Raw genomic sequence first — 14,294 nt, 5'->3', positions numbered from 1 at the left:
GAAAGATTACGGGCAGAGCCTAATAGCAACTGTGTTTATTGGCTTTTGTGTATATCCTGAGAGGTGAATTAAAACTCAATCTAAAAATTCCTTATAAAGTTCCAGCAAAGCAGATTGTAAAAAGCCAATATAATCAATTACTACTCGCCTGACCAGGCGGTAGCGCAGTGGATAGAGCATCGGACTGGGATGTGGAGGACCCAGGATCAAGACCCTGAGGTTGCCAGCTTGAGTGCGGGCTCATCTGGCTTGAGCAAAAAGCTCACTAGCATGGACCCAAGGTTACTGGCTCAAGCAGGGGGTTACTCAGTCTGCTGAAGGCCCACGGTCATGGCACATATGAGAAAGCAATCAATGAACAACTACAGTGTCGCAACAAAAAACTGATGATTGATGCTTCTCATCTCTCTCCGTTCCTGTCTGTCCCTATCTATCCCTCTATCTGACTTTCTCTCTGTCCCTATAAAAAATTAAAAATAAAATAATCAATTACTACTCTTGTGTTTATGCAAATTACCAGGCTAAGTTAAAACTAGACTTAATACTTTAACAAGGATAATCTTAATTTGGCTCTTTAAAAAGAAAAAATAAGGGTAATTTTAAGAAGAAAAAAAGAGAAATCAGGTCATTTAAACATCATAAAGCCTTCTAGAGAACTGGGAACGACTGTAATCCTGAGAACAAGAGAAAAATGAACAAGTCTCCAGACCCTATACAGGCTATAAAAATATGAGGAGGTCAGGCCAGGACCTCAATGTAAAGGGTCAAAATAAGATAGTTTTAAAGTCCAAGCAGCTCAGTGACCCATCTCTTTCCTTCCCTTCAGTTATCCTAGGAGGTTACCAAGGACAAATAAAGTGTCTTGCCTTCTCTGCAATTATTAACACTGTAAAATATAAAGCTATTCCAAAAATTTTTAACCAGGTGGTATAGAAATACATTTGATATTACTACTAGTTTAATTTAATTAATATCTTTTAAAGGTCTTAACAAAAAATGTTTGTTTTATCTAGGTTTACAAAAGGTTCCTGTTTTTACTATATCTTTCATAAATATGTTTGTTGCCAATAAAAAAAAAAACTTTCTAAAGGTCATAAAAATATGTTCATAGAAGTATTGATATAAAATTACTAATTATTAACTGAAAGTTAAGGTTTTTAGAAGTTGAGAATTATAATAATTAGAAAGAAATTATATGGTTTTAATGATAAAAGGTATAAGGTATGGAGATACTTTTGAAAGGAAAAGGAAGAAAGTAAATAAGTTCTGAAAGCTAATTACTTTTGAATAGAAAAGTTTATGAAAGTTGCAGAAGGTTTGTGTAAGTCACAGAAGGTTTGTGCAGGTTATAGAAGGTTTGTGCAGAGGGAAGAAACAAACAGAGAAGGAACTGAGAAAGTAGACAAAGGTGAGAAAAGGAGAGGAAGGACTTTAGAAAAAGGATTGTCCTAAAAGGAAAATTCTTAGGGGGCCTCAGGAGCTTGAGGAATTCACTCAAACTTGCAGGTATTATAGAAAGAGCCAATGGCCTTCCCAATTACACAAACAAAAAAGGGGAAGTCACCTGACCTGTGGTGGCGCAGTGGATAAAGCGTCGACCTAGAAATGCTGAGGTCGCCGGTTCGAAACCCTGGGCTTGCCTGGTCAAGGCACATATGGGAGTTGATGCTTCCAGCTCCTCCCCCTTCTCTCTCTCTGTCTCTCCTCTCTCTCTCTCTCTCTCTCTGTCTCTTCCTCTCCTTTCTAAAATGAATTAAAAAAAAAAAAGAAAAAAAAAAAGGGGAAGTCAGGAGAGACTCACCCACAAGAACAATTATACTCTTAATTTTTTGAACATTTCTTCCTCTGGACCTACTACAGCTGAGAGGCATTTTACACCAGCTGAGCAACAGCCTCAGCCTCTCATACTGCACCGGGATGCATCAGCTGGCCCTAAGTGACAGAGTCCAGTCAAATTGCCAACCTGGGGGAAAGAGTATGTTGCAATTTTCTCATCAACAGGTCCTCTTTAGATACCAGCGAGAAATGTGAAGCCTCATCATGAATTGGCATCAGCCCCTAGAAAGCAACCTGGTTCCAGAGATCCAGAAGCTGATGGTGAATCTACCCTCAGAAGTGAACCTGAAAAGAAGGGGGACCTAACTCTCTCCCAAGCGCTCAGGGAGCACCTGACATCACCTGGGACACTTCAAAACATCTAGCCAGGCGTGCTGAAGAGTTTTGCAAAATACAGGCACGCCTATAACCCCTGAAAACCTGTTTCTCTCTATGCTTGTCCTTCACCTTCCACTGCAACCACCTAACCATCTTACCCTCTGTTAATCTTTACTAAAAACAAACAAGGGGGATATGTAGGAATACGCTATGAAAATATGCAGAGTTAGGATTACAATTAGAGACAGCGAGGCACCCTAGGGTGATAAGCCCTGACTGGATGAGAGTCCAGGGGCCTCTCTGACCCTGTACTGGAAACAGTGCATGCTGGAAACAGCAGAACCACAGGATAAGATTCAGTAACAAGAAATGTTTAGGCTCTCAGAACAGAGATTAGGAGTCAGCATATTCCTTTTCCTTTACTTCACCCCCTGTAAACTTCTGCAGTCTGCTTCCTTGAGTTATTGTACTGGCTAATGAATATCTGAGTGAGGCTGGGGACGAGCTTCAGTCCTTCAGTCTGCTGACCAGGGCTGTTGCCCACCCCTCCGCTCCTCAGTGCAGGTCATCTGGTCTCCAAGGACCGTAGTTCATTGTCGCCGCGACAGGTTCTGAAACCAGTTCCCTGCAGATGCCAAGAGGTGACTGCACACTGTTTGGTAACATGAGGGAGTGACTAATTATTTTTTAAGATTTTATTTATTAATTTTAGAAAGAGGAAAGAGAGAAAGGAAGGAGGAGCTGGAAGCATCAGCTTGTAATTGTTTCTTGCATGTTTGACCAGGCAAGCCTGGGGTTTGGAACCAGCGACCTCAGCATTCCAGGTTGAGGCTTTATCTACTGTGCCACCACAGGTCAGGTGGGAGTGACTAATTTTTTAAGATAATTTTGAAAAAAAATATTAGAATGCTAATAACTCTCTCTTCACTGAAAACTGGTCAGTCAGTAGAGCTAAAAAAACACTATAATGTTACAATTCTGTCAAAGTAGGATTAAAAAATAGAGGGGAGTCCATCCTGCCTAGTAACATAGTACCACCTACCACAAGCACATGAGCACTTCTTCTCACGTGGTTAGTCTGCTATATACTAATACACAGATTAAAAAGTGTATTCTTCTTGAGGGAAAAATAGGATTTCACCTATTACGACAATTACGATGGACGGGAGCTGCCCACAGTACTATGTTGAGAATGATGCAAATTAAATCCACACTCAGTAGAAAAGTTATGTATAATTAGCAATGTCTGCTATGAGTAATAAGGGAGGGATGGAGGATATGTGCTGTGTATTTAACTTTTGTGTGTGTGTGTGAGAGAGAGAGACAGAGAGAGACAGAGAGAGAAGGACAGAGGGACAGACAGACTGGAACCATCAGAGTAATGAGAACCATCAATTCTTCATTGCAGCATCTTAGTTGTTCATTGATTGCTTTCTCATATGTGCCTTGACTGGGGAGCTTCAGCAGACCAAGTGACCTCTTACTAAAGCCAGCGACCTTGGACTCAAGCCAGTGACTATGGGGTCATGTCTATGATCCTATGTTCAGCCAACAACCCGGTGGTCTAGCTAGTGAACCTGCACTAAAGCCGGATGAGCCCACGCTCCAGCCAGTGACCTCAGGGTTTCAAACCTGGGTCCTCAACATCCCAGGCTGACACTCTTCTCCACTGCACCACTGTCTGGTCAGGCTAGTATCTCTATCTTGAATTGTCTCTAAAAAAAAATTTGTCTCCTATTTGTATAGGACCCCAACCAAAAAGTTGAATTTAACTAATTTAATATTAAAGTCAACAAACACGCAATCAATTAAGGCAGGCACCCCAGGCCGCATGCGGCCCCCTGAGGCCATTTATCGGCGCCAGGAGCACTTCCGGAAGGGGCACCTCTTTCAGTGGTGGTCAGTGAGAGGAGCACTGTATGTGGCGGCCCTCCAATGGTCCGAGGGACAGTGAACTGGCCTCCTGTGTGAAAAGTATGGGGACCCCTGGATTAAGGAATAGGATTACAATCAACACTGTTTAGGGAATCTATCCAGTCCATGAACCATTCCTTCTTTCCTGAGAAACAATCCCTGATTCAGGATGTGGGACCCCAGTCCTGTAGTCCCAAGTGCCTAATCCCTAAGCGTATCCCAATCCAACATGGGATAATGAAGTTTCTCTCTCTCAGGAATTTAGAATTGGCATCACAAATAGCCAGTTTCATTTTTATATACAGGGGTCCTTGGGTTACAATAGTCTCAACATACAACGTTTCAAGGTTACAATACTTACTTCCATAGAGTTAAATTGAGATGGGAGTGTTCTGGCTTATGCATTAGAGTCGTATTTACGGACTACATGGGCGAAATAATTTTGTTGTGCAAAGGAGAAGAATACGCAGTACTTTTTCCTGTGGCTTAGCTGTGTATTTATATTCTAGATTATAATTTTACAACTGTGTTAGGATAGGTAAGTGACCTGGCTAGGGTGTGTTTCGACTTACACCAAATTTGGGTTACGTCACTGCTGTAGGAACAGAACTGTGTTGTAACCCAGAACAGGGTTGTAACCCTATATAGAACTGCAACATGCAAACTCTGGTGGTCATGTGCTACCATTCAGAAAGAGAAGCAGAGAAACTACTCAGTCTGCACAGAGACAAATAAAGAAAACCCATAGAGCCAGTAAAACGAGGAAAATAAGAATACTTTCTAGATTCCTTAGAACCTTCCTGTCCCTGCAATCCCAGTGACATCCCCCTTCACCTGGATTCTTAGATCCCTTTTCTTTATTTATGCTAGTCTGAGTTGATTTCTGTTCTTTTTTTCCTTCTTTTCCAAGTAAGAGGAGGAGAGATAGAGAGATAGACTCCTACATGTGTACTGACCAGGATCCACCAGCAAACCCCATTTGGGGGCAATGCTCTACCCATCTGGGGCCATGCTCGCAACCGAGCTATTTTTAGCATCTGAGGTGGAGGCTCTATGGAGCCATCCTCAGCACCCAGGGCAATGTGCTCAAACCAATTGAGCCATGGCAGCAGGTGAGGAAGAGAGAGAGAGAGAAAAAAAAAGTGAGGGGGGGGAAGGGTGGAGAAACAGATGATTGCGGTCACTTCTCCTGTGTACCTGACCAGGAATCGAACCCCGCACATCCACACACTGAGCTGATGCTCTACCACTGAGCCAACCAGCCAGAGCCAATTGATTTCTGTTATTTATAGCCAAAGGGCATTAACTAATAAAGAATAATAGGAGTTGTGAGAGTAAAAGAAAATAATCTCATAGAAGAGCCAAAAAAAAGGAAAGAGCCCTGGCCGGCTGGCTCAGAGGTAGAGCACCAGCCTGGTGTATGGATGTCCTGAGTTCAATCCCCAGTCAGAGCACACAGGAGAAGAACTCATCTGATTCTCCACCCCTCCCCTCTTACTTCTTTCTCTCTTCCCCTCCTGCAGCCATGGCTCAGGTGCTGAGGATGGCTCTACAGAGCCATCAGATGATAAAAAATCAGACCTCTGCCTCAGACACTAAAAATAACTCAGTTGTGAGGATGGCTCAGAAGTAGAGCATCGGCCTGGCATGTGGATGTCCTGAGCTCAATACCTGGTCAGGGCACATAGGAGAAGTGCCTATCTGCCTCTCCACCCCTCCCTTTCTCACTTCTCTCTGTCTCTCTCACTCCCTCCTCCACTCCTGCAGCCAAAGCTCAGTTAGAGCAAGTTGGCCCTAGATTCTGAGGATGGCTCCATGTCCTCTGCCTCAGGGGCTAAAAAATGGCTCTGACTGCAAATGGAGCAAGGGCCCAAATGGGCAGAGAACACTGCCCCCTGGTGGATCCTGGTTGGGGTGCATGGGGGGTCTGTCTCTACCTCCCTTCCTCTCACTAAAATAAAGAGAGAGAATAAATAGGTTAGAAAAATATCAAGTTACTTCTTGGCCCTGGAGCGTCGGCCTGGCGTGCGGGAGACCTGGGTTCGATTCCCGGCCAGGGCACATAGAAGAAGCGCCCATTTGCTTCTCCACCACCACCCCCTCCTTCCTCTCTGTCTCTCTCTTCCCCTCTCGCAGCCAAGGCTCCATTGGAGCAAAGATGGCCCGGGCACTGGGGATGGCTCCTTGGCCTCTGCCCCAGGTGCTAGAGTGGCTCTGGTCGCAGCAGAGCGATGCCCCGGAGGGGCAGGGCATTGCCCCCTGGTGGGCAGAGCATCGCCCCTGGTGGGCGTGCCGGGTAGATCCCGGTGGGGCGCATGCGGGAGTCTGTCTGACTGTCTCTCCCCGTTTCCAGCTTCAGAAAAAAAAAAAAAAAAGAAAAGAAAAATATCAAGTTACTTCTCAATGGCACATTAAAATTACAGTAAAAATAATTCTTTCCGTTTTGTGCCCCCTTCTTAAAGAGGGTATGTGGTAAACATAGAGAACTTGACCTTTGTTTCTTCTGTCCTCACTGCATCCAGCAGATAATGCAAAAGCTCCTGGCTGTCCTGTTGTTGGAAACTTTTAAATCGAGGGGCCCTGCAATTTAAAAACAAAACAGGAAAGAAAAAAAAAATGAACATTTCATCAACAATATATTACTAATGTTTAAAAGCACTTTAAATGACATACAGTCAAAGATTCAATTTACTTCTTTTTTTATTAAGTCAAAACACAAAATGTGATTACTGTTTCATTAGGATGAGATCAATCTTCACTGTGCTGAGAACAATATGGCTATCACTTATCAAGCGATTACTACATGCCAACCACGTATGTTAAGCTTTACATATGTAAAAGTCACACAATCCACAAGCTTGGAATGTATATTTTCTCTAGTTTATAGGTGAGCACTCAGAGGGATTATTTAAATAATTTGCAAAGGCACACACCAAGCAAAAAACAGTATTCAAATCCAAGCCAGTGTTATCCATTAGTGTCCTACCTCAAGTAACCAAAAGAAAAGCAAATAATAATTTACATTAAAATAAAGAACTATAAACTGATGTCTTCATGAATGTATTTACTTTGAAGATTTGACAGTTAGATTTCTGTGTATTAATTTAAAGTCAGGAGCTATTCATAGGGACATCAAACAAAACAAATGTTTAGCTGATTTCAGTAACTTTAAAAAGTAATATTCTCAGCAATAAACTCCAATACTAAATGAACTTTTGCCTAAAACGCAAACAACTTCTAAATTTAGAAAGTGCTCTAAAAAAAAAAAAGAAAGTGCTCTGATCTAAGCTAAAGATAAATTTTGGTCAAAATAACACAAAATAGGCCCTGGCCGGTTGGCTCAGCGGTAGAGCGTCAGCCTGGCGTGCGGGGGACCCGGGTTCGATTCCCGGCCAGGGCACATAGGAGAAGCGCCCATTTGCTTCTCCACCCCCCCCACTCCTTCCTCTCTGTCTCTCTCTTCCCCTCCCGCAGCCAAGGCTCCATTGGAGCAAAGATGGCCTGGGCACTGGGGATGGCTCCTTGGCCTCTGCCCCAGGCGCTAGAGTGGCTCTGGTCGTGGCAGAGCGACGCCCCGGAGGGGCAGAGCATTGCCCCCTGGTGGGCAGAGCATCGCCACTGGTGGGCGTGCCGGGTGGATCCCGGTTGGGCGCATGCGGGAGTCTGTCTGACTGTCTCTCCCCGTTTCCAGCTTCAGAAAAATACAAAAAATAAAAATAAAAAATAAAAATAACACAAAATACTAAGAATATCTTATGTACTACAAGACAAGTTCACAATGGTCTCATTATGGTGTAGTGCACAGCATGCCTCATTTGATATACACAACAGTGATGTTAAGGAATTCATAATTAACATGAACTTCATTTTACATTTGAGAAAACTGAAGAACAAGCTGGGTGCCATTAACATAAATCCGGGTCTTCTGATTCTTGAGTTCAGTACTTTAAGCACTATTCCTCATTATTTCATGATGAATGTGCGTCCTAGCAACGCACTAATGCGAGGCTCTGGTGCTAAAAAGGGATCTGCACTAGTAGTGAATCTAGCCTGCTACAGAAACCGTTTCAGTTACTAGTGCTCAGTCTTGCTAACAGCAGCATGATGCTGAGAACACTTTCATTTACTCCCCTGATGGGCTTCGCCTTCTGCATGTAGTGGACAGTGTCCACCTCATAGAGCAGAAATAAGGACAGAAACCAAGGCAAACACAAGTTCCAACCATATCTAGGCCTCCACAGCTACAATCCAGGAAAGACATAAACTGCACAAAACTACACTTGCGCTGTGTCAAGAAAGATCAGTGAGGTGGAAGAAGGCTGTAGGAGGAAGCAGAGGAATCCTTTGGAGAGCCTCAGCAGCCTGGTGACAGGTAGAAGAGAGTTATGTCTTTCAAAGCAGACACACAGGCAGGAAACCGGTCCTGAACAAAGGAGAAGTTGTCTCCACCAGGTCTCTGCCTGTAGCTCCGTCTCATCCAGGCACAAAGCACTGACTGCCTTCCAACCACTGAAGAAAATTTAATAAGCCTGGATATTTGTTTCATTCTTTCTTTCCCTAAGATGGGGGAACAAATCATATGATGACTTACAGAATCTTTAATGAAGCCTATCTGCGTGACCAATGCCAAAAGAGACCTCCAAGCTTAAAGGACAAAATAAGAAAATATATAAAATGTATGAAAAGATTCACCCTGTTCAAAATAAGGGAAACACTATACAGTCATAGGAAATGTACTTTAGTAAAAGTGTTTCTGTAGAAAAGAAAAGAGAACTTGTAAAAACCTCAAACTGTAAGAGAAAAAATGTACACAAACTCATAAAATAGGAATAAATTGTCAAGAAAAGAAATTTTTGCCTGACCAGGCGGTGGCACAGTGGATAGAGTGTTGACCTGGGACAGGGAGGACCCAGGTTTGAAACTCTGAGGTTGCCGGCTTGAGCACAGGCGCACCAGCTTGAGCACCGAATTGCCGGCTGAGTGTGAATTTTAGACATGACCCCATAGACGCTGGCTTGAGCCCAAAGGTTGATGGCTTGAAGCCAAAGGTCGCTGGCTTGAACCCAAGGTCGCTGGCTTGAGCAAGGGGTCACTCGGTCTGCTGTAGCCCCCGGGTCAAGGCACATATGAGAAATCAATCAATGAACTAAGGAACTGCAACAAAGAATTGATATTTCTCATCTCTCTCCCTTCCTGTCTGTCCCTATCTGTCCCTCTCTCTGACTCTCTCTGTCTCTGCCAAAAAAACAAAACAAAAAAAACTGAAAAACATTTTTATGTTACATTTTTTTAGTTATGCTTTTCAGAACTTGTAAAAAAGAGGGGTTAAAAAAAAAAAGTTATCTTTATATATATATAGATACGTTCTTAGTAAGATTTAGTAAATTTGGTAGGTCCCAGCACGGATGTGTTAAGTTTTTTCATTCTTGTGTTTATGAGAAACATGAGCCTGATGTGTCCTAGCAATTTCTTCAATGTTTGGGCATATATTTGAAAGAAAAACTTTTGTTTCCTCGTCAATACATTGAAGAATTCTCTTTTTACTCTTAATGGTGTTGAGGGTAGAAAATACTAATTCACATAAATAGGATGTTGAGAATTATAGTAAAATGTCCAAAGCTTTTTTAGATATTGCCATATATTTTTCTTTTATAGAAATCCAAAAGACTTCAAGAGACAATTCCTTATGTTTAATCATCAATCCATGATCAGTGGATACAGCTGCCCGTTCTTCTTCTTCTGTTAATGTTAAACCAAAATCACTTGAAGCTTCCATGAATGGGTTTCTAATCCAATCGTATTGTTCAGTGTTAAGATGGAAAATGCTATAAATTAAATTCTGCCATCAACCTTCAAGTCCTATTTTATTTACACTTAACTTTTGCTTAATTCCAGGATTGGATCCTTCAATATCATGCTTCTTTTTGAGAAATCCATTTTATTTGGGTGTATTTATATAAAAATAATATAATAGTGTGTTAATAATAAATATAATAATAATATGTCAACAAAAAGCAGTATTTCCAAAATGAAATGGTATAACAGAGTAACTATATTTATTTTTATATCTGGGCACAGGCCGCGAACCAGAGCAGCTAGTAATTCCAGGTCTCGAGTGGGAACAGTGTGGAATTAAGAAAATACACAGAATTAAGAAAATATGAGGTCGGGAGGGTCCTGTAATTGCTGCTGGTAAGAACAAAGTGCACCCAAAAACCGCATCTTGCTTTATTTATAGGGCAAAGTGGGCCATTAGCAAATCAATGAGATCTTTGATCATGTTTCCAAGGCAACCCAAGAATTTTACCAAGTGCAGAAAACCCCTACCATACATATCATCTTAACTTGACACCAAACAAAGGATAGAAGAAACTTGCCTCCAGTCTTTCCAGGGAATATGGGGGGTAGTGTAAACAATCCAGCACCACAGCTTAACAGCCTTTTGCAACCTAATCAGGCAAGTGAGGAGGGGTGTTGGGCAGACTGTCAGCTTACAGCCAATTCCCCACACCTCTGTCCCCCAAAAACCTAAACTCCAAAAACTCTGTTGGTTTTTTGTTCCCCAACAGACACATTATTTCTCTGGAATACCCTAAGGCGCACCAGTGCACCCTGGCACACACTTTGAGAACCACTGCCTTAATGGTAAAGAAAACTAGAACTACCCACCTCAGACAGGCACCAGAGCCAGGCTCATTGTTTAAGGGCTGTTGATCTTTCCAAGAGCCTGAGAGGAAGCCTTTGAGCAAATGTAGCCTGAGGCTACAGTAGAACAGACTGAAGACCTGAAGCTGAGGGGAGCCTTCCACAGACTTTTCTCACATCCCCACAACAAAGGAAGCACCAAGGAACTGTGAACCATTAAGTATTAAGAGCCCTGATCTCCAAGGCCAATGTGGATGGCAGGAGCGACACTATCTTAAAATTTTAAATTTTTAGGCAGTGAGGAGAGGGTATGAGGAAGGAGAGGTGATGGCAGTGGTGGAAAAACAAGAAGAGACAGAGGAAACGGGGAATAGCAAGAGGGGCAACGATAGCTGAGGACTACAAACAAAAGAAATCTACTCCGAAGGCGCCTACACTTACAAACCAATACTGTCCACACATTAAAAAATCTAATTTTTTTTAAAATTAACAACTAAAATAAATTTATTTTACTTCAAATAAATTTTATAAAATTGTCCCAAAAATGTTAAATATGTTAAGAATGTTCAAAAACATACAGGCATAACTGCCAGTAAAAGCCTAGATATTAAGAAAAGTTGAAGAAATTAAATAAAAACACGTAGACATTAAGATAGTCAACTAAAAATGAGAAATAAGACAAACCACAAATGTAAAAATATAAAAAATAGGATAAATGTTAAACTACAGAGTTGAAGGGTGAATTAGTAAATTAGAAGATAATACTGAAGAACATACCCAAATTGTATAGTATAGTGTAGTTTCATTCTATCCTGAGAATTTGGTGGCACTCCTTAAGGTACATAACACACCACAGAATATTTTTAAGGCTAATCTAACAAAGTATATGCAGGGTTTGTATGCTGAAAACCACAAAACGGGTTTTTTTAACCACAAAACTTTGATGAGAAAAATCAAAGACCCGAATAACTGAAAAGATGTATCACAATCCTGCACTGGACGACTCAACATTAAAATGTCAATCCTCTCCACACTGATCTACACATTCAATGGAATTCCAAATGAGAAACTAATTCTAAAGTTTGTATAAAAAGCAAAGGACCTGAAGAGCTAAAAAAAAAAAAAAAAAAAAGAAAGAGAGAGAGAGAGGACAGCTCAAGGACTTGCCCTACCCGATTCTAAGATTTACTACGAAGCTGCAGTAGTCAAGACAGTGCAGTGCTGGGGTAAGGACAGATCCTGTAACAGAACAGAGTCCAGAAACAGACCCAACATGTCTGACTTAAATCTTCACCTGATTTTTCTGACTTAAATCTTCACCTGATTTTCTAAAAATCACTTTTTTTTTTTTTTTGTATTTCTCTGAAGCTAGAAACGGGGAGGCAGTCAGACAGACTCCCGCATGCGTCCAACTGGGATCCACCCAGCATGCCCAGCAGGGGGCGATGCTCTGCCCATCTGGGTTGTTGCTCTGTTGCAACCAGAGCCACTCTAGCGCCTGAGGCAGAGGCCACGGAGCCATCCCCAGCACCAGGGCCAACTTTGCTCCAATGGAGCCTCGGCTGCGGGAGGGGAAGAGAGAGACAGAGAGGAAGGAGAGGGGGAGGGGTGGAGAAGCAGATGGGTGCTTCTCCTGTGTGCCCTGGCCGGGAATCGAACCCGGGACTTCCACACGCCAGGCTGACGCTCTACCACTGAGCCAACGGCCAGGGCCTAAAAATCACTTTTAACATATGATTCTTTTTAAAGTAAACAGAATAAAACAAAAGAAAATGCAATTTTAAAATGTTTACAAATAATGTTTGTCCTACAGATGAACCCTCACAAGTACAGTAAGATGCATACACAGACTCACACATACAGGGTGGGACAAAGTAGGATTACCATTATTCTATGGAAAATACCACAATAATTAATAAATCGTAATACAAAAATAAACTATTTCACACACAACCATAAACCTACTTTTGCTTCACCCTATATATACTTGTGTAAAATCAAATGTTATATCCACATGTATTATATGGAAAAATGTACAAAATATATTAAGCAAAACAAGCAAATTGCAGACAATTTTTATGTTTATAGATGCTTAATCACTTAAAAAAATAAAAATCAAAATACAACTTTGAACTTTTACCTATGAACACCTATTACTTTAATAATTTTTTAAAAATTATGAATCTTGCCTGACCAGGTGGTGGTGCAGTGGATAGAACATTGGCCTGGAAAACCCCGAGGTCACTGGCTTAAACATGGGCTCACCAGCTTGAACATGGGGTTACGGCTTTAGCATGGGATCATAGATATGACCACATAGTCTCTGGCTTGAGCCCAAAGGTCGCTGGCTTGAAGCCCAAGGTTGCTTGCTGGCTTTAGCTGAGTCCCCCGGTCAAGGCACGTATGAGAAAACAATAAATGAACAACTAAGGTGCTGCAACTATAAGCTGATGCTTCTCATCTCTCTCCCTTCCTGTCTGTCAACCCCTATTTGTGTCCCCCCCCTTTTTGTGTATTTTGGATTACATTTAATGCAATGGCACATTATGAGAAGTAAAATAAATGAGTCACAGAAAGACAAAAACCTTATGATTCCATTTATATGAGGAATCTAACCTAGTCAAATTCATAGAGTTGAAGAGTGAAATGGTGGTTGTGAGGGGCTGGAGTGAGGCGAAAATGAGGAGTTGCTGACCAATGGGCAAAAGTTTCAGTCAAGCAAGATGAATACGCTCTACAGATCCACTGTTTAACATTGTGCCTATAGTCAACAATATTATACACTCCAAATTTTTTTTAAGAGGATAGAGCTCACATTGTATTCCTTCCACAATAATTTTTTTAAGTAACTAACATTGGTACAATACTATGAAATAAAATATAACAAAACACAGTACAGTACCATGGCACAAATAACGAGCTTGATTTAAAATTAAAATTTAAAGATTTAGATTAAATATAAACTTGCATTTATTTTTATTATAAGAATTTTGTTTTTTGTTTTTAAACTAAGCTTTTCTTTTTTTTTTTTTTCTTTATTCATTTTTAGAGAGGAGAGAGAGAGGGAGAGAGACAGAGACAGAGAGAGAGAAGGGGGGAGGAGCTGGAAGCATCAACTCCCATATGTGCCTTGACCAGGCAAGCCCAGGGTTTCGAACCGGCGACCTCAGCATTTCCAGGTCAAAGCATTATCCACTGCGCCATCACAGGTCAGGCAAGTCGATTTTTAATATATTATCCATTGTGTATCTGTCAGCAAGTGCTGACAACAAAGTAAGCTCTCAATTTTCTAGATGAAGAAATAAATAAATACATTAAAGTTAAGTCAGGACCTTTATGGTACGTGTTTATTTCCAGGTACTCAAAGATTCTGTTTTTAAAGATTCTGTAATATCTTGAGAAATTCACTTAAACTCTATTTGTCTCAAAGCTTATCTTTTATAATAAAGAAACTAGTTTAGATAATTATAGCACCTTTTAGATTTTATAATTTTATAATAGTCACACTTTGTCATATTACATCATGGGCTTCTGAGTAAGGACAGACCTCTATTTGAATCCTGGCTTTGTTACTATTATAT

The 14,294-nt window shown here is 41.3% G+C and overlaps 1 protein-coding gene across 5 annotated transcripts in view; it reads right to left on the bottom strand.

The window, feature by feature from the left end:
- USP45 (ubiquitin specific peptidase 45) overlaps positions 1 to 14,294 on the bottom strand; it is an 86,809-nt gene that overhangs the window by 34,876 nt on the left and 37,639 nt on the right. For all 5 annotated transcript variants that reach the window (XM_066358828.1, XM_066358827.1, XM_066358829.1 and 2 more), the window contains one exon: positions 6,561 to 6,648. In XM_066358828.1, the coding sequence (XP_066214925.1) occupies positions 6,561 to 6,648 (88 nt within the window). The remainder of the gene's footprint in view (positions 1 to 6,560; positions 6,649 to 14,294) is intronic.

The sequence above is a fragment of the Saccopteryx leptura genome, chromosome 1, assembly GCF_036850995.1.
Source record: "Saccopteryx leptura isolate mSacLep1 chromosome 1, mSacLep1_pri_phased_curated, whole genome shotgun sequence".
Taxonomy (NCBI): Eukaryota; Metazoa; Chordata; class Mammalia; order Chiroptera; family Emballonuridae; genus Saccopteryx; species Saccopteryx leptura.
Note: the sequence above shows the minus strand (reverse complement) of the source record. Positions and strands in the feature narration are given on the sequence as shown.